Source organism: Mauremys reevesii, linkage group 8 (assembly GCF_016161935.1).
Source record: "Mauremys reevesii isolate NIE-2019 linkage group 8, ASM1616193v1, whole genome shotgun sequence".
NCBI lineage: Eukaryota > Metazoa > Chordata > Testudines > Geoemydidae > Mauremys > Mauremys reevesii.
Genome location: NC_052630.1, coordinates 6,832,808 through 6,854,486, shown reverse-complemented (window position 1 = coordinate 6,854,486; position 21,679 = coordinate 6,832,808). Strand labels below are relative to the sequence as shown.

General features: G+C 52.2%; 1 protein-coding gene across 1 annotated transcript in view; it reads left to right on the top strand.

The window, feature by feature from the left end:
* SLC6A7 (solute carrier family 6 member 7) overlaps positions 1–19,712 on the top strand; it is a 28,221-nt gene extending 8,509 nt beyond the window's left edge. Inside the window, exons 2-14 of the mRNA XM_039486792.1 lie at positions 561–744; positions 2,463–2,594; positions 4,431–4,665; positions 6,349–6,487; positions 7,037–7,171; positions 8,116–8,219; positions 9,003–9,127; positions 11,124–11,236; positions 11,329–11,460; positions 12,032–12,131; positions 12,651–12,751; positions 13,938–14,105; positions 18,757–19,712. Of these exons, the coding sequence (XP_039342726.1) occupies positions 561–744; positions 2,463–2,594; positions 4,431–4,665; positions 6,349–6,487; positions 7,037–7,171; positions 8,116–8,219; positions 9,003–9,127; positions 11,124–11,236; positions 11,329–11,460; positions 12,032–12,131; positions 12,651–12,751; positions 13,938–14,105; positions 18,757–18,966 (1,878 nt within the window). The 3' untranslated portion in view covers positions 18,967–19,712. The remainder of the gene's footprint in view (positions 1–560; positions 745–2,462; positions 2,595–4,430; positions 4,666–6,348; positions 6,488–7,036; positions 7,172–8,115; positions 8,220–9,002; positions 9,128–11,123; positions 11,237–11,328; positions 11,461–12,031; positions 12,132–12,650; positions 12,752–13,937; positions 14,106–18,756) is intronic.
* The last annotated feature ends 1,967 nt before the right edge of the window (positions 19,713–21,679 follow it).

Sequence of the window (21,679 nt, the reverse complement as noted above, 5' to 3'; positions counted from 1 at the left end):
CAGTGCAGAGACCATTCTTCTCATTCTGTCCTCCTGTGCTATGCAGGAGGTCAGACTAAATGTTCATTGTCCCTTCTGGCTTTATCACCTCTGAATTTTCTGGTTGGGAAAAGCAGGCAGGATAGTGCTTGGGAGGTGGGTTCTGGCCACCCAAGGAGAGTCCCCATGGCACTCCTTTGCTCGGCCAGGAGTGGGAAGAAATGCAGAAGGGATAGTATTGCACTGAACTGACAGCCAAGGGTCTCCTGGAGTCATTGTGTCATCCTGCTCTCTGGGAACTGACCATATGGGGGGTTCTAAGGGGACCCTTCCTTGGGATTAAAGTCTTGGTGACTCGGCAGCATGAATTCTAACCCTGTTTCTCATACTTCTTCCCTTTCCACCTTCTCCCTTTCCACAACAAACCCTTTCTGTCATTCTTCCCTCATTTCATCCTCTCTCCTGTCTTGGCCTGCACGTTCTTCTCCCCTCGTTTATACGTTCTCTCTTTCTCCTTCGTCCCTGGCCTACCTCTCTCCAACTCCCTTACCCTCCTCCCCCTTCTTCTCTTTCTCGGTCAGCCCATAATTCCAGACCTGCTGATGAGCCCCAGCGACCAAGGAGATGGGGACCTGGAGATGGAGTACCCAGAAGAGAGAGGGAACTGGACCGGGAAGCTGGATTTCCTTCTCTCCTGTATTGGCTACTGTGTGGGGTTGGGGAATGTGTGGCGGTTTCCATACAGAGCTTACACCAATGGGGGAGGTACATGCTCAATCATCCCCTCTTTAATGGGCTCAGTTGCACCACTTCCATCCCCTGAATGAGAGGGATTCATGTCGGAATAAAGCCTCACTTATGTCCCTTTCTCCCCTCTCAGGGTTGGGAATAGGGTGACCAGATGTCCCGATTTTATAGGGACAGTCCCAATTTTGGGGTCTTTTTCTTATATAGGCTCCTATTACCCCCCACCCCTGTCCACGTTTGCTGTCTGGTCACCCTAGTTGGGAATCTGCAGTTACTTGGAAATTCTTGGCTTTCAGATGGTCTCCCTGCATCTGCCTGTGTCTCTCTTCAGACTAGTCAGGAGAAACAGCCTAGGATTTATCTCAGTGGACTAGTCCACTTCTGTGAGGCTTGGTATCTCAGTACAGGAGTGGCTTACCATGGACTGACAATAATGTCATCTGATGATGCCCTAGAAGGATATACAGTGCATGCTTGGGAACCCCCACTATGTGTGTGACAATACAGCACCCCAAGTGGCCTGCTATTTGAAGATTGGGCTTTGATAATCTTAAACTCTATGAGTCCCTCCTGGTCTTTGGCACCGCCTCTGAAGCCACCTCACGTTGCTGTTAGTCCATTCCAGACCTCTGTAGAACCTGGCAAATATTTCCCATGGGTATTCATCTCACTTACGGAACAAATTTGCATCATCTGGGCATGCCCTTTGTGCAATCACTCCCTGCAAATGTCTCAGTGAATAGGCTACCCTAGCATGAATACGGGTGAAACCTCAAACATCATGCACTCTTCGCAATGCAGTAACTAACCAACAGTGCCAATTGCCAACTTGACTCCTGAAATTCAGTCTTTTGTCTGATCACATGTGTCATCCATTCCAGGAACAGACACATCATCATATGGCCATCTCGCACACCACCACATATCTTCACAGTAGGGTATTTGCAAACAGCCTGAAGATGAAGAATTATTCCAGAGAGATATTTGCTAGTAATTTGGAATAGTAAATAAACTGGAGAATTTGACTGTCTGTTTGCAGAGAATTCAAGGACAGGAAATAAACCATTCCTGATGCATGGTTTGCTCAGCTCTCATTGCCCCAGATTCCAAAAGCTAAGCAGAGTCAGAGCTGGTTCTGGGGCACCACTAATACATTTCCTGGATGCTGCAGTAAGTGGTTATGATTCAGCAGGCAGCATGCTTCCCGCTGAGTCAGCATCCAGCTAGCATGATAACATGATGTCGAGGGGTGCCTTGCTGTTGGAGGGGCCATCTTTGCAGAAGAGATGTAAAATGGAGGCCGTGACTGCTCACTGAAACTTTCCCAGAACTTTTCACACTCGGAAGGGTGCTAACCCTGGGGTCCTGACCATACTTCAGCAGCTAATAATTACATTCTCCCTGCTGAAATTTCCCCCAGTCATTGAATCCCTGACCTAAGAACTGATGCTTAGTCTCACTGGAGCAGCATTTTTCTGCAGAGAGGACCATATTGCAGTGGTGGGTGAAGGGGGAGGGATCCCTACATATACAGGGCCAAATTCTGAGAGGTCCTAGGCAATCCCAACCCCCACTGACTCTTTAATGTGAGTTGTGGGTACTCATCACCTTCCAGACTTGGGCTCTGGGCACTTTTTGATGCTTCAGGGTTTCAGGAGTTTTATAAAACGGTATCGATCTCCTGGCACAGCACCAACTCTCCAGTCTCACCCTCCCTGCCCTTTTGTCTCCTACAGGAGCTTTCCTTGTTCCTTACTTCATCATGCTGGCAATATGTGGTATCCCCATCTTCTTCATGGAGCTCTCGCTAGGCCAGTTCTCCAGCCTGGGGCCACTTGCAGTCTGGAAGATAAGCCCGCTCTTTAAAGGTACGTGACCAACCCCAATCCTGCCGTCTCCTCCCTCCTTCTTCCTGCCCTCATAGCAGAGGGCTGGCGGTGAGCCATCTTAGCATCGCCATCCTTTGATCTTTATGGCAACTGTGAGAACTAAAAGCTAATTAGGGGGAGCTCGTCAGGCTTTTAGGTTGACTAGCTGGCATCTATCCATCCAGGTCCTCCAGGGCTCTAGACCCACCTTACTTCCAGAAAGAAATGTGACTCAGTGTCAGTTTCATACATTTTATTACAACTATTGCACAAAAAGAAATATCGAGACGACATCCCCACAGCTAAGCTGTTGTTATGAATATTAAACTAACCTAAGAATAAAGTGATGCAGCCATCAAATCAAAGGCAAAGCAACACATTAGTTTCAATATTGGATTGTAATTAAATCATCATTTAGTTAAATCATCTGATGAATGCAACAAGTAATCAACCCTTATAAATCCTAAGGCAGCGTCTAAGGAGCTGACTGTCCATTTCGTTATAAAGCCCAACTAACGAGCTTCCCCAAAGTCAATCGAATCTATAACTTGGAGCTCTTTACATATTTTGACATTGAAACAAAATTATTATCTAATGATTAAACCCCAACCTCAGTGTAGGGTGACCAGATGTCCCGATTTTATAGGGACAGTCCGGATTTTTGGGTCTTTTTCTTATATAGGCTCCTATTACCCCCCACCCCGTGCCGATTTTGACATTTGCTGTCTGGTCACCCTACCTCAGTGCCAGAGATCCTTCCTTCAATTTCAATTTCACTGCAGCTTGGTCCAGTCAGGTTCTAGTTAGGTCATACTCAGCTAATGTCAATTTAGAGAAAAGCCCTGCTTAAGCCAGCAATTTAAAAAATATTCACTGGTTGCCTACCACAGAGACTGTACACCTGTGACAGCCGCCCTCCACACCTTCAAATATCAAACATAGAGAACATATGATCACTTTTGAGAAGGCTGACAGGGCCTTGTCTGGGTGAAAAGAACTTGCAGTGATGTTAAGTCACCACTTTATGGAAAGTTTGACCCCAAATCCTATAAAAATAACGGATTGAAAAGACTCTAGGCAACAACTCAATGTCCATCCATCAGCAAAAGTAAAAATAAACGTGAACATCTTATGCTCAGATGCCATCATTCTTCATGCAAATAAGATAATCTGTGTATACAGGGACTGGGCCATAAGGCAAACACAGCTCTGAAAGTTTCATCTTGAAAGAAAAAAGTTACTTAAAAACCGCTCAAGATGAAACTCATTTAAGAAATAAAAATAATTAAAGTTTGTATAAGATTTGTACGCGCATATACGCTTCTTTTCTCACCCAGTGCAAACCCCTAATCCACTGCTAAGCTTTGGAAAGGGAGTTCTGACAAGGGTCTCTCTGGCTGACACATGTCTACAGGACTCTAGAGTAGCTCTCTGGAGGCAGCTTCCCCCTTGCATAGTTCTATCCCATTTCTGCTCCAGGGCCTGTGGCTTTCAAAGCGATCTCAGGAAGATGTGGCTGGAGCAGAGTTCTCAGCACTAGGCCTGAGCCTGGAAAGCGATGAGCCTGTTAGAAGGTCCTCGATGTTCTCATGCCACATCCCCTCCTATGGTGGGTTATTGTTCCTTCCTGCACAGTCTGTCCTAGCTTTGACCTAGCTCATGGCTGTGGTTTAAGATTCATTTTAGATTCCTAACAGCTAGTCTGCTTGTACCAAGGACTGGGCCCCTAGGATGCCAGTGGTAGCATTGCAGTAGCTAAGCAGCTCCTGGGAGAGATGACTGGGTGTTGTCTCTCTGACGTCACACTGAGCTGTGTTTACATCTCCCTTCCCTTAGGTGTCGGGATGGGCACGATCCTGATTGTCTCTCTGGTGGCCATTTACTATAACATGATTATTGCTTACGTGCTCTTCTACCTCTTCGCGTCCCTGACGAGCAACTTGCCCTGGGAGCACTGCGGCAACTGGTGGAACACCGACCTCTGCTTGGATCACCAGGTCATCAAGGCAGGGAATGCTGCCATCCCATTCAACGTCACTAACACCGTCAGCCCGAGCGAGGAGTACTGGAAGTAAGGAGGCTAGCCAGAGACCGGGACAGAGCAGGGCGGGCGTCGGAGTGAGTGAGACTGGTGTAGGAACCATGGCAATGGGTCTGCAAAACACAGGCTATGGCTTGATGGGCATCTACATTCTCCAAGTGCATGATGAGGCATGGGGCTGTTGTCATCAGCACTATCCAGCATAGAATCATAGAATATCAGGGTTGGAAGGGACCTCAGGAGGTATCTAGTCCAACCCCCTGCTCAAAGCTGGACCAATCCCCAACTAAATCATCCCAGCCAGGGCTTTGTCAAGCTGGGCCTTAAAAACCTCTAAGGATGGAGATTCCACCACCTCCCTAGGTAACCCATTCCAGTGCTTCACCACCGTCCTACCACCCACCACCCACCATAGCCTGGACTGCATCACTGCATTGAGACTGGTCGTTTATGTTATATGCCAGCTTAGCACCTGGGATCCTGGCGCTGTCTCGTGGCTAGCTCCACTATCTAACAGTTTGCTATTTACTCACAGATACAGGAAGCTGTAGTTTTGATGGTAGGGGGGGCATGTGGTTATGGCAAGAGGGGCCTGGGTTGGGTCCGGTCTGTGTGTAATCAGACTTTGTTACATGTGTATTTTTTGATTCAGTGGAACCTGTTAGCCACCAATGGCCTGGGTATGTTGCTGGCTGTTCTAACAGGCGGCCGCATGGTCAGATGAGATTAACCACTGGCAGGGACTGAAGTTTCACTGGCCATTACATAGGATGGGTGACCCTGGTTAGTGGATGACTATTAGTGACGGTTCCACTGTCTATTTTAGACGCAGTCATTCTCTATGTGTGTGTGTGTGTCTCTCTCTTCTTTGACTCTTTAAGGCTGGAATGTGAATAGCTTTTGTGGCTGTACAAAACCGCTGGATGTCACTTTGCAATGTCCCCTTTCCACCCGGCCAGGCACAGCGCACTTGGTAGCTAGTGAGGGTCCAAACACTGGGGTGATCATGCCATAGAAAATTCATGCCACCCCAAGTGCCCATTCTGGCAGGGGGCAGGTGTGGGAGAGATGTTCTCAGTTGCGAGGTCAAGAACTTCTGCACTCTCTGGCCATGTCGGAGTCTCCCATGGTACAAAATGATCATGTGACCCAGCAGCAGGGTTAGTTTACACGGGCTTGTGAGAATGGAACATGTAGCCTATGTAGACATAGATCCATCAATGGCTATTAGCCAGGATGGGCAGGGATGGTGTCTCTAGCCTCTGTTTGCCAGAAGCTGGGAAGGGGTGACAGGACATGGATCACTTTATGATGACCTGTCCTGTTCATTCCCTCTGGGGCACCTGACATTGGCCACTGTCAGAAAACAGGATACTGGGCTAGATGGACAGACTCAGTATGGCCGTTCTTATGTTCAAAATAGTTCATTTGTGGTATTGAGACAATTAAGCTAAAAACCAGCCTTTCCCTGGGGACCTCTCAGTTCATTAACGTGTGGTCAGGAATTCACTCCTCCCACCCAGGAATCAAACCCTTGGCTCTCATTGTGTAAAGGGCTTTTCAGTATCATTTTTATTGGCAGAGTCACGGCTAGATCCAGGTGCTAAGATGCTGCAGCATAAAGTATGGGATCTCAGACAGGAGCGCTGGTCCCTGGCACATTGCTGAAGGGAGGATGCTGCCTGTTTATTAATGGGTCTCCTTTTGCCCTAGTCGTTATGTTCTGCATATCCAAGGGAGCTCTGGGATCGGGGATCCTGGGAGAATCCGCTGGAATCTGTGCCTGTGCCTACTGCTCTCCTGGGTCATTGTGTACCTCTGTATCCTCAAGGGAGTCAAATCCTCTGGCAAGGTAAGACCAGGAGTCATTCTTCTCCCGCAGCCCCGTCTTTTGCTTCACGAGAATGAACCTGGCGACGTTAAGTGGTCATTTTCCGTGATCTACAGTATTTGTGTGTGTGTGTGGTTGTGTATCTATATCTTGGAAATATCAATTGGACTAACTAGCTCTCTTGCTAAATATAATGGCTATCAATAGGCACAATTTGGAGAGGGTGGTAGTTTGCAGATCATCAAATGCCTGCCCAGTATTCAGGGCTAGAATGTAGTTAATGACACATCTCTGCTTCCGATGAAATTAGCATGGCTGTGTGCCACAGTAAATTGCATGGATACATCAGAGTGACCCATCCAAGGTTGTGTTGCCCAGATCATAAACCCACACAGCAGTGAGGTGCAAGATAAAGCAGACTTTTAGTTGAACAGAGACTCTCCCCAAAGGGAACGCCTCTTCTGCAAGTGATTGCGGTGCTGTCCGGTGGGCAAAGATCCCCTGTGCGTCAGTGCAGTAAGAGAAGGTCTTGCTGAAGCTTCGACTCAGATCCATCTGCTCTTCCCGCAGGTTGTGTATTTCACTGCCACATTCCCTTACTTCATCCTGATCATGCTGCTCATTCGTGGCGTAACACTGGAGGGGGCCTGGATAGGAATCAAGTTCTACCTCACACCCCAGTTTGATCACCTGCTGTCTTCCAAGGTGAGGAGGGGACAGGGCACTTTTAATTATACAGTGGGGTTCAGTTACCTGGATCTGGCTGGGATCCAGTCTTTTGGCGGCTGCTTTCAAGTGATGATGACAAGCAAAGCAGATCTGTGAAGCAGAGAAGTCCCCAAATCTGACGTGCGTGTAAAAGAAAAGTTTCCATTGTATAAGGACGTTTAGTGCCACAGTAGGTCAATCTGGTTATTAGTGGCTCTAGTTAACACTCTTACCAGCCGACTGGCATGCAAACAAGATGCAAAGTCATTTCCTGCCTTTGAAAGTAGGAAAGAAAACCTAGGAAATCATTTCCAGCCTGATCCCTGCAATCAGGATCTCACCGTGCAGCATAAAGTAGGGCAAACACATCAGCAGCATGAATAGCAGCTGTTAGGAAGCCCAGGACGCCCTGCCCAAGCATGCACGAACAAAGAGGCCAAATGCAGTTCTTCTCCACCATTTGCTTTTGGGTTGGAGGCCAGTGGAGAAGCCCCTGGACTGATTCCCTTCTCCCTCCCGTATGGTGATGGCCCATTGGTGGAGCAGCCTAGGGTAATCAATAAGCAGCTAGACTGAATTCCCTCCTCCATGTGGGTACTTCCAGATCTGACGGGGTCTCCATTTCAGAGCAAGTGGAGAACTGCAAACACCCTCCTAGGGTGGTTCCACCAGGTCAGGGCTGGAGTCCACTGGAGCATTTGGCGGTTCTCTGTGAAGCAAGCCCAGAAGCAAAGGGCCATGGGAGCTGCACTCACTTGACCCTAGGAGACCCGTGTTGGATGGAATCAGTGTTGGCGATGCAGACAAAGAGTGGAGTTCTGCTCGTTAAAAGGCGTCAGCATGTCCGCCTGGAGCAGAGGGAATCCCGCCCCGGGAAGCGCTCTCTTCTTGAGAGTGGAGCTGAGATTTGCACTCCTTTCTTGCTTGTTTCCCCCTCCCAGGTGTGGATAGAGGCAGCTCTGCAGATCTTCTACTCCCTTGGAGTGGGCTTCGGGGGACTGCTCACTTTCGCGTCTTATAACACCTTCCACCAGAACATTTACAGGTGGGTTCCTAGTCTTCACACAGGGCATGGAGGTGAGCCTCAGGGGTTCAAACTGAGTCCTTAGAGTTAGGTACAACCTCTCTTCCTGGAATGGGAGCTCCGTATCATGGGACACCAACAGGTAAGCACCAGCTCTCTTTTAAAAAGGAACAGACGGGTCAGGATAAGGTGGATAAGAAGAAGGAAGCAGGCAAGAAACAAGCAGGAAGATAGGGATGCATGGAACCTAATGGCAACCTGTAAGGAGAGACACCCACATCCCCATAGGCATGCTGGAGGGGCCCTTCTCTTTGCACGAGCCAGGCACTGAGTGCTGCTTTCCCTAGCCTGGTTCTGGCCCCCAGCAGACGCTGAGGAACGGGTTGCCTTGTTGGGTGCTGACAGGGATGTTTCACAGCCAAGCTGAGCTGAGAACCAGCTGAATGAACAGCCCCCGACAACTGATTTTCCCTGATATTAGTAATAAAAACCCAAAGCAGGCTGGGAAGTTGCCCAGTGTTGTCTCCACACTTTTAGTTTCTCTGTAAGTCCAGCTCCCCACGGGCTCCTGAATGCAGCTATTGGCAAAGAGAAAAGAGAATGTCCCCTCTCTAACTGGGGAACCCATCTCAGCTCGGAGCAGACAGCCAGCTTGTGCCCCAAAAGTGGGTCTTTCCTTGGTGCCCCTCCCTAGTCAGCAGCTGCCTCCTCTCTCTTCTCTGGAAACCACGTGAGCTCTCAGCAGTGCTGTGTCTTCGGGCTGTGGTGGGGACACATTCAGATCAGCTGCTATCTGTTCTGCAGGGATACATTTATAGTCACCCTGGGCAATGCCATCACCAGCATCCTGGCCGGGTTTGCCATCTTCTCCGTCCTGGGCTACATGTCGCAGGAGCTGGGCATCCCTGTTAACCAAGTGGCAAAAGCAGGTCAGACCAAAACATTATAATTCTTTTCTTGTTGTGTAAGCGGGTACGTGTGGGTGGGAGGGGGGAATACATGCATGTGCATGGGGATGTATGTAGGTTGGGGTGTGTATGTAGAGGGGACTCAGGTGTGATAGTTTAAAACAATAATCACCATGAGACTTTGCACAGATAAAGAGCCATTCCCTGGAGGAGCTCAAAGCACATTACGAAGGGGGGTGGTTTTATCCTCCATTGGTGGGTGAGAAAATGGAACATAGTGGGCCACGCAAGCTGGGCCAAGCTGGCATTAGAACCCAGGTCTTCCCTCTCCCCATCCATGAGTCCAGCCTAAGCTCCCTCTGAGTTGCCATTTCCTGGAGATGGTTTGGAAACCAGAAGCAGCTGCCTTCATTACGTGCACAAATGGGCACTCCCCGGGGCAAAACGGGGAAGCAGGCACCTAAGTGTCCAGCCGCAAATTCAGGATTTGGGAGCACAGTTTAGGTGGCCACTTAGTGGGGCTGAAATCAGCGTTTAATGGTGGCTGTTTCCCGGTCATTTTTCTTTCTCCCCCTCCCAGCGCAGGCAGAACGCCCCAGACAGAGCAGTGCCTCTGGTGCAGTCGTCAGGCCCTTATCCTTTCCCATGTGCAGGGAGCCATCGCTCCTTCCCTTGCAATGAGTCCAGGCTGCTGTCCAAGTCTCAGATGGTCTGGTAGGACTGTAACAAAGGGATCTAGGTTGGTAAACCAGCCGGAGCCAACTCAGAGAGCCCCAGGGAGGAATCTTGGCTCAGGTGGGACATACGTCTCCTTGGACACCTGTGAAACCAGAGGGGTCACACACTGAAACAAAACCACAGCAGGTGTCAGAGAACGCAAGGAACGCCCAGAGGAAGAGAAGGGTGGTTTGGTGGTGTGATGCCAGCTCCTCACTCTGCCATGCAAGAGAGATGGCTTGGGAGTGGGACCAGGTGCTGCCCAGAGGCCATGGGTGGAGGAGGGGATGGTGTTACTTACAGAGGAGAGGCTCTGACACATGGAGGGATGAAGCAGGACACACAGAGCCTGAGCATGCCGCTGTGGGCATTAGCCTAGCTCTCCAAACCCAGGCCAGAGCACTGAAACAATAACCAGCCTCAAGAGCAGAGGGGGGAATGTTGGCGGGGGAAGAGGCTGAATAGAACCATACTGCTCCACAATCCAACGCTGCCTGTTGTAGCAATGGCAGCTTGATACAGACGAGTGGGTTTGGGGGGAGTGGGGCATTCATCATGCTCAGCTGTCTCATTCAGGGCCTTGGCGGGTCGATAACGAACTAGGCAGGGCAGAGAGTCCCGCTCTAGTGGCTTCTGGAGACTGATCCGTCAGCTTCCCCTCTCAAAGGGCTAATGTCCGTTTCCGCGCTGGCTCCCTCCCAGCTGTTGGAGCCCTACGTTCTTGCAGTGAGTGGGGAGAACTGAGGTACCGGGGACCTCCTCCAGCCACAGCCCATGCTACTGCAATTCCTCCAGCTGGGGGAGGCTGGGAGCTCCCGCCAACCAGTGCGTCCCTATAGGGCTCATCCCCCTTGTGTAGCCTCCCGTACAGTGCCCCCTGCTGGGGAGATGCAGGGACCGTACAATTGTGTAGAAAACCTGCGCCGTGGGTGATGGGGGGAGACCTCCCAGGCAGGCGGGAGGGGACGAGGTGCCCACTGTTGGGAGCTCTGCTTGCCTGCCGTGCGCTACGCGACACTCTTGCTGATCAAGAAAAGGCCATCGTTACCTTTTATCTAAAAAAATAGCATTAAAAAGCCTGGATTCCTGCCCCTTCCCACGGTGCCGGCCCCTGCCTGCTTCTGCTCAATCCCACACAGGGGAACACCGCCTGCCTGCTCTGGTAGATCGCCTCTCCGTCCTGCCCCGGTGGTGCCACCCCCTGCCTGGGCTGGCACACTCCCTCCGCCTGCCCAGCGGTAACAGCTGTGTCTGATGGGGCCGATCCCATTCACTGCCCCATCCTGTGCCTGTCCCCTAGGTCCCGGCTTGGCTTTCGTGGTGTACCCCCAGGCCATGACGATGCTTCCTCTTTCTCCACTCTGGTCTTTCCTTTTCTTCTTCATGCTGCTGACTCTGGGCCTGGACAGCCAGGTAAGGACACAAGATGGCGACCCAAGTCCTTTAACACCCTCCCCAGCGCACAGCCCACGGGCTTAGGGTGGCTTGTTTTCCCTTATGTGCAGTTTGCCTTCATGGAGACCATTGTTACCGCAGTGACAGATGAGTTTCCTTATTACCTGCGGCCCAAGAAGGCTTTTTTCTCAGCCATCGTCTGTATCGCCATGTACCTGATGGGGCTCATTCTCACGACAGAGGTAGGCAATCTGTCCCACTGGCCGGCTTGTCAGGGTCGACTTTGACTGGCATTTGAGTGCTCATTTAGTTGAGGATTTACAGGGGGACGTTTGTCAGCTCCATGATCATTAGTGACTATGACTGAGTGGGAGGGGGCTCAGGAAGAGAAACGGATGGAGGGTCCCACTGGATAGGGCCGTGGGAGTGGAGAGGCTAGGTGATATCAGAGGAGAGTGAATCATTCGCAGGAAATAATGTATCCAGTCAGCAGAGCCCATGTTTATTAACATTTCGCTGTGAGTATTTCTGTATTTGAGATTCAAAATCCAAGCTGCAGTTGATCTAATGTGTGGCGTGGCGTTATTTCTGTCCCCTGATTGGACGAGCATGCTAAAAGGATGGTTACACTGGCATTCGCTTCCCATGAATATTCAGGCCCCTAAAACTCAGCCTCCCAAATGTCACCAGGAAAGGGGCACAAGAGAATTCATCCCGAAAGGCCAGGGAACAGGGGTGGGAGCTTGTTGACCAGCTCTGGCGATAACGGGTCCTTCCCTGAGGGTCTGGCTGCTTGTGATTCTCTCTCTCCAGGGCGGGATGTACTGGCTAGTCCTGCTGGATGACTATAGTGCTGGGTTTGGACTCATGGTGGTGGTGATTACAACCTGCCTGGTGGTGACACGTGTCTATGGTAAGCGGAACTGGCTTCCATGGACTCTCCTGAGCAGGGCATGTGGTGAGACATCTAGCGGTTCATGCAAAAGCTTGTGAGGCAACAAGGACATGGAAGAGAGAGCTGGGGAGGAGAAACGTGTCGATTCAGTGGGTGTCTGAACTGGAGCAGGAGGTGTCGTTTCCAGCTTGTGCAGATGAACGCCATGGCTCCAGGCTCTTGCTGCGTCCCAGGAGTCAGTGCAGCTGGATGCAAGGTCCAGATCAAGCCGGAGACATTTGTGTCACAATGGTAGCGGATAGCTAAGTTTAACCCCTTCCTTGCTCTCCTAGCAGAGCCGAGAAAGTCACGTGATACGGAAGGAGACAACCCATCCGTTGTTTTGCTGGCTCTCTCGGCCCCCGTGGCTGACACAGCCCAATCCCTGCGCTCACACCGCAGGTGGGGTGCCTCAGTGGAGCCTGGGGATTCGCCAGGAGACCCTGCAGCTAGAGGTGCTGGCTGATTTCTCATGCCATCTCCTCCTCCTTTCTCTAGGCATGAAGCGGTTCTGCCGGGATATTCACATGATGCTGGGCTTCCAACCAGGGCTGTACTTTAAAGCCTGCTGGATGTTCCTGTCCCCGGCAATGATGATGGTAACTGGTGTGACCCTGCCGACGTTTGCTGAGCTTCCCTTACTCTGCCCTGCCCCATTGTCATGGTCTCAGCACCATTTGGATTAGTCCCATTGGGACAAAATCTTTCCCAAGTCGCCTGGCTCCCCCTCTCAGCCAGCAGGATGGAATGGTCCTTGCACCCTCGTATCAGCATGGGTCTCCAACCTGCATTGTCTTGATGGGGTCTATGTAGCCCCTTCCCATCCCAGCCTGGGGAACCCAGGTTCCGGGGGGGAAGGGGGGGTGTCACTAAGTTCTAGGGCTGGGCTTGGGTGAGAAACCTTCAGAGGATTTGGGATGCCAGCCTGTGACAGTCCTCGGGGTAGCTAGATCTGGGAGTCACCGTGTTACCCCACTGCTGCCAGCATGAGAGAGTCTTGCTTGTGCTTAACTGGGTGTCTTCTCCCTGACATCTCCAGCCTGTTAGCCACCCAAGCGCTCTGCTTGGCTATGCCAGCCCTAGCTTTGCCTTGCAGGTTAACTTTAGGTGCGCCCCAGCTCCCAAGCCCCTTTGAAGCGTTTCCCCATAGCGTTCAGCCCCTTCTCCACTGAACACTCCCAGAAACACCAGGTCTGCCATCCCCAAAGGAACAGTACCCACAACAGCGTGTACGATTCAACTCAGGCCCAGCACTTTGCTTCACACCACCGCACTGAGATACATTGATACTGAAAACAGCAATGCATTTACTAGCAGAGCGCCAAGATTCAAGTGATCTTGAGTCAGGAAACGGGAAACAAAATCATTGCTCGTTTTCTAGAGACTAACCTCAACTATCAGGTTAGCCTCTTGTCTAAGAAATGTTCTCTCACTCAAAGCCTTTTGCAACATCTTCAGCCCAGCTGGGCTGCGATCCTCATTTCATGAATGCCATAGCACTGCCCGTTTACCTCCTAGGGGCAGGATAAAGGGGTGTCTTCTGTGACTTCTACTTATATCCCCAGAGTTTGTTGTCTATCCTCAGAGACAGGATAACCCCCCATGGCTTTTGTTTCCTGTGTGCTGCTCTTCTGTTGACATCATTTGAGAGATGTTGGTGAACCAGAATGTGCATCCCAGAATCAGGTCATTCCTGTAACCCCCTGACTAGCTGGCCCTGAGGGGTTCTTGGGTCACACAGCCCCAGGAAGGACTCATCCCTTGGACTCTCTCCCTGTGTTGCAGGCCCTGCTAGTGTACAATATAGTCAAGTACCAGCCCTCAGAGTATGGGAGTTACCGTTTCCCATACTGGGCCGAGGTCCTGGGCATCCTGATGGGGCTGTTCTCCTGCCTGATGATCCCCACAGGGATGGTGGTCGCGGTGCTCAGAGAAGAAGGGACACTGTGGGAGGTAAGTGGCAGCAGCCTGTTAAAAGGGAGAGGATTCTACCCCCCCCCAGGGCATCTCTTCCCTTGGCTGCATCCCCCAGCTCTCCCCACTGCTAGATACTGTTTTTCTGTCATGAAATGTTGGTCTTTGGTTCCTGCTGGGTAACAGACAACCCCCTTCCTGCTCATTTGGAGCCTTCGTTCGAGCCATAGGGCAAAAGGGGGCCGGCTCCTGGGGCTGTTCCCAGGTGTGAGGGCTGAGAATTGAGCATCATGTCAGACTGGGCTACCTCACGGCCGCCTGTCTAGGGCAATCCTTCCGCTCTCCAGGCTCACCGCGGCTGGGCTGGGGCTGTTAGCTCCCCCAGCAGCTCTGCCTGGTCAGGAGTTGAGGGCCCCAGGATGCCTATCTTGTCTAACCTTTGCAGAATGGATTTAATGCATCTGCCCCAGCAAGGGCAAAGGCCTCACCTCAGCAGCATGGGTTCTCATCCCACCTTCCCTGTCCACGAATCCTGGGAACTGGTGTACAGGGCAGCATAGTCCCGTGTATTTACGATGGTGTGTGGCACCCTCTAGTGGTTTGCACGCGACATCACAAAGTCATGCGTATTTCAGATGCAGAACTGGAATGATAATCCAGAGAGGAAACAGGCCCCGCCTCACTTCTTTGCCAGGCCCTATGGCAACACATCGTGATATCACTATTCGTGGCTCACACAGGGATGGGGCCTATGCACAGATTCCGAATGCTGCCCACGTGCAGGGAGGGGGCATGGAGGCACCGGAGCTTGCCCCTATTTGGCACGTAGGCAGCGTGTCTGGGGATAGCTGCATGTGGATTCCTGGTGCACGCTGCACAGCAGACAGCAGGCAACACACCCATGTGTGTTTGCACCTCCATAATGGAAGTGCCCAGCAGCTCTAAGCGTGTTTTGTGACATTAATATAGTGGGCCGTGCAATTAAAACAGTGTAAATCAGTGGATTTGCCTAGGGTGACCAGACAGCAAGTGTAAAAAATCAGGACAGGGGTGGTGGGTCATAGGTGCCTATATAAGAAAAAGCCTCCAAAATCGGGACATCTGGTCACCCTAGATTTGCCTCAGGAAAATGAAGTTCTGATGGCAGAATCTACAGCCAGGTATAAAGAGGTGGCACAGATTTCCATGTACAGCCTCTCTGTTCCCTGAGTTACAGAATCATAAAAACATAGAAGGGACCTCAAGATGTCTAGTCCATCCCCCTGAGATGAGGCAGGACCAAGTAAACCTAGATCATCCTTGACAAGTGTTTGTCCAGCCTGTTCTTAGAAACTTCCGATGGTGGAGATTCCACAACCTCCCTGGGTAACCTGTTCCAGGACTTCACTGTCCTTATAACTAGAAAGTTTTTCCTAATATCTAACCTAAATCTCCCTTGCTGCAGACTAAGCTGATTACTGATTGTTCTAGACATAAAGAACAATTGATCACTGTTCTCCATAGAGCAACCATTTATTTATGTGAAGACTGTTACATGCCTCCGCAGCCTTCTCTTCTCAAGACTAAACATGCTCAACCTTTCCTCATAGATCAGGGGTTTCTAAACGTCTTATTTTTGTTGCTCTCCTCTGAACTCTCTCCAGTTTTTCCACATCTTTTTTCAAGCGTGGTACCCAATACTGGATGCAGTCCTCCAGCTCCCCGGTCTTACATATGACACTGCTGTTAATACAGCCCTGAGGGGTATTTGCCTTTTTTGCCACCACATTATACAGTTGAAATATTCAATCTGTGACCCACGATAAGCCCAGATCCTTTTCAGCAGCACTGCTGCCCAGCCAGCTATTCCCCATTTTGGAGCCGTGCATTTGATTTTTCCTTCCTGGGTGTAGTACTTTGCCCTTGTCTTTTTATCGTCATATGGTGATGAACAACAGAAGGGGAAGAAACAGAAATAATAAATGCCTTTAACTGGGTTATATGTGAGGCTCGCCTGCAACTGTCCAAATGCTGAGCCTTAATGGGTCCATGCTTAAGGCTCTGCAGTGCCAGATAATCATTACCCACTGTGGCTCAGTACTGCCCCCAAATCAACCTCTCTGGGCATTGGGCAGCACCCGAGCACATGTTCCTACAAGGGCCATGGCTGTGTTTGGGATGGGCTCCGGTAGCCAGGTTTAGCAGTAGCTGGGGTCAGTCAGATCAGCTGTTTCTGGCTGATGCTCTGAAGTTTCGGCTATTCCCGTGTACATTTTGCTGCATTCTCCCTCCCTGTTGACAGGAGCTACATTCATGTTGTAGATAACACAGAGCCATAGCAACGGCCTTTCTGACTCCGTTACCACACTCCAGAAGCCCACACCCTTCCTGCTTGCGCAGGAGCAGAGAGGGGTGGCTCTGGGCTACAGACAAACACCCCCTAGGGAGTAGGATTAGCGCTCAGAACGCCAGTGCCCCATGTCAGGGTGGAGCCCAGTCAGGCTCCCAGAGGCCCTGTTGCAAAGAGAGGCAGACTCCTGCTCTCTTGAGGTTCAATGACCAGACTCACTCCCAAAATAGCACCATGTAAATATCCTTGGAAGGTCTGATTCCTTCAGTAAATTTCCTCATTCCCTGACAGAGGAAAAACACACAACTGAGAGAGCTCAAGTGGCAAAGCTACACCCAGATCCAGGCTTCTCGACAGCTTTGGCCACAAGAGAGGGATGAATCTGGGTTCTTGCTTTGGACCAATCTCTAGTATAGATTAATAAAATAAAAGGAAACTCCCTATCAGTCCCTACTTACTGCATCGCGGAGCCACAGCGCCTAGGACAAACCATAGCAAATACAGGCACTTAAATCAGAGCCCCCAGCCCTTTCCCCCTAGACCATAAACAGCTCCACTAGCCAGCTTACTAGAACACTGACAGGGGTTTTATACTGAGCTGCCTTCCCATCATGCCGTGGGACAAGGCTATCCCCACCTCTCCAGTCCTTAAGGGAAGGGTGGTTCAGCCAATCCCTGCCCTCTGTGCCTGAGTCCCCCCACCTTCTTGTGCAAGCAGAGGCTTCTGCTGGTGGCTTGCAGCTGCGAGCTGGTGATTACTCATTAAAGCAATGGCAGTTCCGGTGGGTGGGGGTGGTGATTTTCCTGCACTAGGCTGGTGTCCCCTGAGCCCTGCTGCTCTCATCACACAGATGTGAGGATAATAGTGGGAAGCTGCCCCGCTCCAAAGCCAGTGCTGCCTCCCGCAAAGCCTCTCACCCTGCTGATTAGTCCTCAGGTGCATCAGGCTATAACCTGACAGGAAGAGCACAGCAGCTCAGACCCCTGAGCTGCCCAGCTGAGCAGCCCTTTGAGGGGCAGGTCTGCGGGGAGGGAGCTCCCCTCCGGCCACTGCTGCAGGACTTGGGCAGACAGGCAGCCCCTGTGGGTGCTGATCACACGGCTCCTGAGAGTGCTTTTACCCCTGAGAACCAATGAGCAGTGAGCAAAGTGCCCGATTCATTAATGGCATGATCCGAACACACAGCGGCCCCAGGCAGCAGAGATGGTCTGGTGCCCCATGTGATTACAGCGCCCCCTGTGGGCTGGCTAGAGATGGTCTGATGCCCCATGTGATTACAGCGCCCCCTGTGGGCTGGCTAGAGATGGTCTAATGCCCCATGTGATTACAGCGCCCCCCTGTGGGCCAGATAGAGATGGTCTGATGCCCCATGTGATTACAGCGCCCCCTGTGGGCCAGCTAGAGATGGTCTGGTGCCCCCATGTGATTACAGCACCCCCTGTGGGCTGGCTAGAGATGGTCTGGTGCCCCATGTGATTACAGCACCCCCTGTGGGCCGGCTAGAGACGGTCTGGTGCCCCATGTGATTACAGCGCCCCCCTGTGGACTGGCTAGAGACGGTCTGGTGCCCCATGTGATTACAGCGCCCCCTGTGGGCTGGTTAGAGATGGTTTGGTGCCCCATGTGATTACAGCGCCCCCCTGTGGGCTGGCTAGAGATGGTCTGGTGCCCCATGTGATTACAGCGCCCCCTGTGGGCCGGCTAGAGATGGTCTGGTGCCCCATGTGATTACAGCGCCCCCTGTGGGCCGGCTAGAGATGGTCTGGTGCCCCATGTGATTACAGCGCCCCCTGTGGGCTGGTTAGAGATGGTCTGGTGCCCCATGTGATTACAGCGCCCCCCTGTGGGCTGGCTAGAGATGGTCTGGTGCCCCATGTGATTACAGCGCCCCCTGTGGGCCGGCTAGAGATGGTCTGGTGCCCCATGTGATTACAGCGCCCCCCTGTGGGCTGGTTAGAGACGGTCTGGTGCCCCATGTGATTACAGCGCCCCCTGTGGGCTGGTTAGAGATGGTTTGGTGCCCCATGTGATTACAGCGCCCCCCTGTGGGCTGGTTAGAGATGGTTTGGTGCCCCATGTGATTACAGCGCCCCCTGTGGGCTGGTTAGAGACGGTCTGGTGCCCCATGTGATTACAGCGCCCCCTGTGGGCCGGCTAGAGATGGTCTGGTGCCCCATGTGATTACAGACCCCGTTGGTTCTGATGCCCTGACAGTAGCTGTGGAGTGAGTCTGGTGCAGTGCACTGGGTGGTGGGGCACTGTATGAAGAGCTCACCTGGTGATCTGTCACCACTGCTGAGCCTTAGTGCTTAGTGGGTGATTCTCTAACACCCCTGTTCATCTCCTGATTCCAACCACAGCGAATCCAGCAAGCCAGCCGGCCAGCCATGGACTGGGGCCCTTCTCTGGAGGAGAACAGAACCGGCATGTACGTGGCTACCTTGGCCGGCAGCCAGTCCCCCAAACCCTTGATGGTCCACATGAGGAAATACGGGGGAATTACCAGCTATGAGAACACAGCCATCGAGGTGGACAAGGAGATCGAGGAGGAAGAGGAGGCCATGATGTGAGGAGGCCATGAACCCGGTGGGGAGCAGAGAAGGGGGACTGCACCCCTGAACTTGCACAGTTGCACTTAGGCACTTGGGGCCGGTTAACAGGCCTTTCTAGAGGCAGCTGGGAGCTGCTGACCTTCCAGCATCCCACGGGATGCCCTGGCCTGTCCAGGAGAACGCTGCTGAGAATTCCAGTGTCGCTGAGATTTTCGTTCAGTGTGGCAAGCTGTGTAATGAATGTGTGTGTTTGCTCTCCAGTGTCTGGGAACAGCTGCCCGACCCCACCCTGCTCCAGGCCTGCCCCACCCTGCCTGGGTGCCCTCCGCCCAGAGTTATGACTCATTGACCCCTATGTAAAGACTGCGACACGCACTCACTTTGCACTCCTTTTGCCCAGGCATCAGTGAGCAAGGCAGTGGAGAACAAGGCTAGTAGTTGTTGTTGTTGTTGCTAATCCTGTTTAACTCCAATGACACACGAACATTGTGGAGAAAGGATGTCTTTGTTAACCCTGCCCTGTCAGTGGAGGGGTGTGAGTGCCCGTGCGTCCCACCTCTGCTGGGGTCCTCCGGCAACAGCAGGGAAGACCAGATTGGCTATTCTTGATAGATAAGTCTAGGGAAAAGAAACCCCATGTTATAAAACAAACCAACCTGCCCCCTCCCAGGCCTTTCTGAGCACGTCAGAGAAAGGTAAAACCTGGCCCTGGGTCTGTGATAAATCAGTCCTTTGCAGGTTGCTCTTAAGAGGTATTTGCACTCTGGGCCCCTGTTCACACTCGGGGTGAGGCGGTGTCAGATAAACCCCGCCGTGGACTGCAGCTGGTGCTGGGGCAGTGCCTCTGGCTGTGGCTGTCCCTCCCCTAGTCCCATCCAGGGTGGAGCAGAGTAGGGCTCATGGGGGCGATGTCTAATCTCAGCAGTGCCCTCCAGTCACACGCCCTGGGAGCAGAGTGCAGGCTGCAGGGGGGGGGGCACTTGTCGTGATTGCCGTGTGTTTATTCCATTCGTTTGCAATGCGATGGGGTCGGCCCACTCGCCCCTGAGTGAAGGATGCAGCAGGACCAGCCAGGCGCTCTCTGGCATTGGTGCTCCGTTGTGCTGCAGCGCTTGTGCTGTGCTGACTACCCCGTGAATTATGAATGAGAAGCTATTGGAAGTGTTACTAAAATAACTTCACAGAAAGGAATGGAAAAAACCTCTCTGCATGAGCTCTTTGCAAGATCCCCCTCGCTGGGCACAGAGACCCCATGCTGAGGGGCAGCCTTCGCTCCAGAGTCTTCTCCAGGCAGGGACAGAAATCCAGTCCCACTTCTTCTCTTCCAGTACCAGAGTCCACTCAAGGTGGGCACGGATCACCTCCCCTTGTAGTCCTGGTTATTGACGGTTTTTGGGGGGTGCCCCTTATCTCACATGGCAATCGGAAAATCCTGGACTGGCAATCAGTGCTTCCATGACATGGAGGATAGATAGCTCCAGGAATGTCCTGACTTGTCAAAGTCTCCAGGAAGTCCTCTCCCCATATGGCCTCTTACAGTTCCTACAGTAGGGTGCCCAGATAGCAAGTGTGAAAAATTGGGACGGGGTGGGGGGAATAGGCGCCTATATAAAACAAAGCCCTGAATGTCAGGATTGTCCCTATAAAATCAAGTCTTCTGCTCACCCTGTGCTACACACAGTCTCCACACCTTCCTCCCTCGGCGGTCTGAGGGTGTGGGTACCCTGTGCACTGTGAGTACGTCGACACAGCAAAAATCAATCAATGGCAGCAAGTCTCAGAGCTCGATCAGCTGACTCGGGCTTGCGGGGCTCAAAAGAGCAGTGTAGACATTCAGACTCAGGCTGAAACCCGGGATATGAGACCCTCCCCTGTTGCCAGGTTTCACAGCCCGGGTTCCAGCCCAGGCCTGAGCATCTACACTGCTACGTGTAGCCCACAGCGTGAACCCTGCATCAATTGACCTAGGCACTTTGCTGTGTAGACGTAACCTAAGCCCGGGCTCTGATTCAGGTTTGAGCCCAAGTCCCGCTTCTGTCCACATACAAATCAGTCTGACCTGGGTCCTAGGGTCCTGCTAGGGGAGTGGGTCAGAGCCTGCGATCTGCTGTGATGTGGGTCCAAGCCCTGGCAATTTGCAGTGTGGCTGCAGGTCAAGCCGCAGACCCGAGCCAGAAGGTCTGCGGAGTGCAGTGCGGAAGCGTTTGCAGCTGTGAACTCAGGTTTTCAGTGCAGTGTGGAGGCTCAAGTCCACAAGCCCAGGTCCACAGTGCAGTGCGGGGATGTCTGCATTGCGAGCTGGGGGTGCAATCCCCTGTTAGCGCAATCAGAGGCAGTGCACTAAAAACAGCAGGGTAGCTGCAGTGGCACGAGCAGCGGGAGGGGGTAGCTGCCTCCCCCCCTCAATATGTGCTGAGAGTCTCCCACGGGATTGTATGTGAGGCTGCTAGGCCTTCCTGCTGCTGCTGCGGCTACGCTGCTACCGTTAGCGCACTAGCGTGATCAGAGCTAGCGTGGGTACGTCTCTCTGAGCCGGACTTCGCCCATCCTGCTCCAACGTAGCCACACCCCCAGTGTTCGAGGCCACGGAATCAATGGCTCTTGGCAGCATAATTCCGGGTCCTGTGATTTCCAACCTTGCAAGCCTGCCCGCAGGGTCCTGGCAGCCGGTGTGTGTTTGTGTGTCTGTGCGTCAGCAGCTCAGCTCCTGCTGGTGCTGTTGTGCATGGAG